This window comes from Opisthorchis viverrini, assembly GCF_000715545.1.
Source record: "Opisthorchis viverrini unplaced genomic scaffold scaffold56, whole genome shotgun sequence".
Classification (NCBI taxonomy): Eukaryota; Metazoa; Platyhelminthes; class Trematoda; order Opisthorchiida; family Opisthorchiidae; genus Opisthorchis; species Opisthorchis viverrini.
In genome coordinates, this window is record NW_008752000.1 from 106699 (window position 1) to 109771 (window position 3073).

Consider the following 3073-nt stretch of genomic DNA (forward strand, 5'->3'; position numbering starts at 1 on the left):
TTCTATGTTCTCACTGATGCTGACGCTCAACTATGCTACAAACCGGGTAGTAAAGTGCGGGATTGGTTTACGGATACAGTAAGCAATATGTGCTCCCATTTGTTTATGATGAGGCAATATCAGTTGTGAAAAGCAACCGGAATTCAGTTCAGTAGTGCACACCATATCGGATGACTCCTTGAAAGGCACTACAAATGGTTGCCACCCCGAAATTCATTTCTCACTGGCAGCGGACACTGAGACTCGCGTTGATGATCATACGGCTGGTTAGTACTCGACAGATTCACAAAGAACTCAGCGAAATAGAATTGCTGATGACAAGGCTTCGCATTTCCGGTTGTTTTCATACACGTTTAAAGTTGCTACACTGTTGCATTAGAATGAGATATACGGAAGACATTGGACTACTTGGTACAGATCCTACCCAAATACAAAATCGCCATCTATCTTGCCATGTGTTCTGCATCTTCAGGATGCAAGGTGCTAATAAAAGATTGGACGAGTGTCTCACCAAGACTGATCACATGGTACCAGAACAAATTTATCTATGCGGATGATTGCCTCACATCGGATGACGGACCGAATACTAGAATCCCCGAAGTTCGTTCCACCTACCTTCAGATTAGGTACATCCGTGGTCGACATGACGTTAGCCTGTTGGCAAACGACAAGGTTGAGAGTGCGATAGTACGCTCAATGGTACTATTTGCTTGTCAAGCCTAACTGCTACGGGGTGAAGACCAGAGAAGATAGCTTGCTCGTCTCGGCCTTCGAAGCACCGCAGATGTAATCATAGGAGATCAGATTAGGGACCAATGGTTTACAGCAACAAACCAGCCGCTGACCCAACTGATGGGTCGATTAGGCTGCATTTGCCATGTACTCCATCACTGAGGAGATCGGTTGCTTCGTCGGCAGGGCGGCTCCCGACTGGAAGATATTATGACCTGGAGACGGAGCGGGACAGACATAGCAAACGATCTTAGCTGCACTGGTGCATGCGCTTACAAGGTTGAGGTGTGAGATCCACCACACCAACGGTTGAAGGTAGGCACCAACGTGTAGATGTCCCATAAAACGTTGGGGCGAGATGGTCCTGTCTAGGCTTGGGTAACTTGGCAGTATCCCAGCCCTCGTGCTTCCTTCGGGTGGCATGGCGGCTAGGCACCGGAAGGGTGCTACAGCTGAACGCTTTCGTTCTCTCACATAAAAATTGGCGCCATTGTGTAGACTAGTCTATTGTTAGTTCCTAATCCGCGGCGGGCGGCGATCCAAGGCATCGTGCGTGCATCACACATGACAAATGAACTGAACTGAACCGAACCGAGCATGGGACGCCTGGTCCAGATCAGGCTAGGCTGCGCTTTGGTGGGAAGAAATCAGCCAGCATAATTTAGCGGTACAGCTGAGCGAGAAGACATTGGGGAGAAATAAAATAATGAAATTGTTCAGCTGCAGCACCCCTCGGTGCCTAGCTGCCATGCCACCCGAAGGTTGCACGAGGGCTGGGATACCACCAGGTTGCCCAAGCCTAGACAGGGGCAGAGGTCGGGGTCGAACCACGGACCTTCCGGTCAGTAAATCCTGGGTGAAATGACGACAGGCCAAAACGGATGGTTTCACATCTCTCTCGATTCAAGACTGTCCCATTGAAAGGCCTATACGCTTGGTGAGCTTCCGCCAACAGTTTGTGGACCAGACGCTCAAAAACCGGCGAACAGGTTACCATAGTGTATAACTGTGCATTGGATGCAGGGTCGGTGTATAAACCACCAAATACATCCGTTCGTACATACGTGCCGCAGTGCGCGACGGGGTAGAAATGGATTGCGAACCTACACCGAAAAAAAACGCTCGTGTACAATTTAGCAGAGCTGTGATGGGAGTACTTGCTCGCGGGTACAGCGTTGTAGGCGGGTCGGGATGGGGTGAGAGAGAGAGAGGGAGACAGCAGACGAAATATCCTCGAGAAAAATCAGTCAAAAAACTGTATCAAGGGTAGATGAGATAGCGAGATAGTAGGATGGAATAGTGAGTAGTAAAGAAACGAAGCAACGCAGCAGAGCAACCAAGAGAAGTAGACGCGCGAATCGGCGCGAAGAAAAATTACCGGATTTCAAAACGCCCGAGGGATGATTTCCGTTTTTTTGTAGCTTTATCAAAGGTGTGTGTGTGTGCAGTGAATCAATTTCCGAGATTACCATGTGACAAAAACCTAGGATGCCGAACAGGCGAGGAAATATCTGAGAGAGAGAGAGTATGCGGAAAATGGACGGCGGTGAACAGGTTTTGGGTTTTTCCGAGCAGAGAAACGTATTCATTCCTAAGCGAAGAACGCAAAAGCACTTGGTAACGGGATGGGTGAAAATCGAACGGTGATCGGATACTATAACGACTCCCAACAGTTGAACGGCATAAACACTGCGGAAAGAGTCCCCGAAATAGATGCAGTTGTATGAACGATACCAGCGGCTGACAGTCGATGATAGAGGTACGGTGAGATAGGATCTGAAGAGAAAGCATGCCCCAGACTGACGAAACCATGCATCGCATGTACTGTTTTGATGTGCAGTGTACTGGGAACAGATGGACCTCGAGATTAGGCTGCAGATGTGAAGACTGAGGGATGGAACAGAGAAGAAAAACGCGGAAATGTTTACCGCCGTCACATGTGCTCGAGAGTAGTCCTCGTGGGTCAGTTCACGGGAGGACAGACGAAAAAACACATTGATATGTATTCATAAAGGAAACTACTCACTGTGAAGACTGATGGAACAGAGAAGAAAAACGCGGAAATGTTTACCGCCGTCACATGTGCTCGAGAGTAGTCCTCGTGGGTTAGTTCACGCACGGACAGACGAAAAAACACATTGATATGTATTCATAAAGGAAACTACTCACAAGGTTGCTGAAAACTCTTCGACGGCCCACCACCGGTTTCGCCCTTCTTGGGGCTCATCAGGTAGGCGCAGTCCCCGAGTTCCCGTCAACATTATGATCTACTTGAACCCAAATTGGACTTGTTTTTGAGAAATACACTCATCTGCAAATCGATTTGGTTTTCACGGAAGAC

The 3073-nt window shown here is 48.5% G+C and overlaps 2 protein-coding genes across 2 annotated transcripts in view; one reads left to right on the top strand and one right to left on the bottom strand.

Moving 5' to 3' along the window:
* The window catches only part of T265_10186 (hypothetical protein), a gene marked incomplete at both ends in the record, with an annotated part of 81140 nt that extends 80417 nt beyond the window's left edge, over positions 1-723 (top strand). The window contains one exon of the mRNA XM_009176482.1: positions 473-723. The remainder of the gene's footprint in view (positions 1-472) is intronic.
* Positions 724-1981: 1258 nt separating this feature from the next.
* Positions 1982-3073, bottom strand: part of T265_15075 (hypothetical protein) — a gene marked incomplete at both ends in the record, with an annotated part of 38770 nt that continues 37678 nt past the window's right edge. Inside the window, one exon of the mRNA XM_009176483.1 lies at positions 1982-2323. Coding sequence (XP_009174747.1) covers positions 1983-2323 — 341 coding nt within the window. The remainder of the gene's footprint in view (positions 2324-3073) is intronic.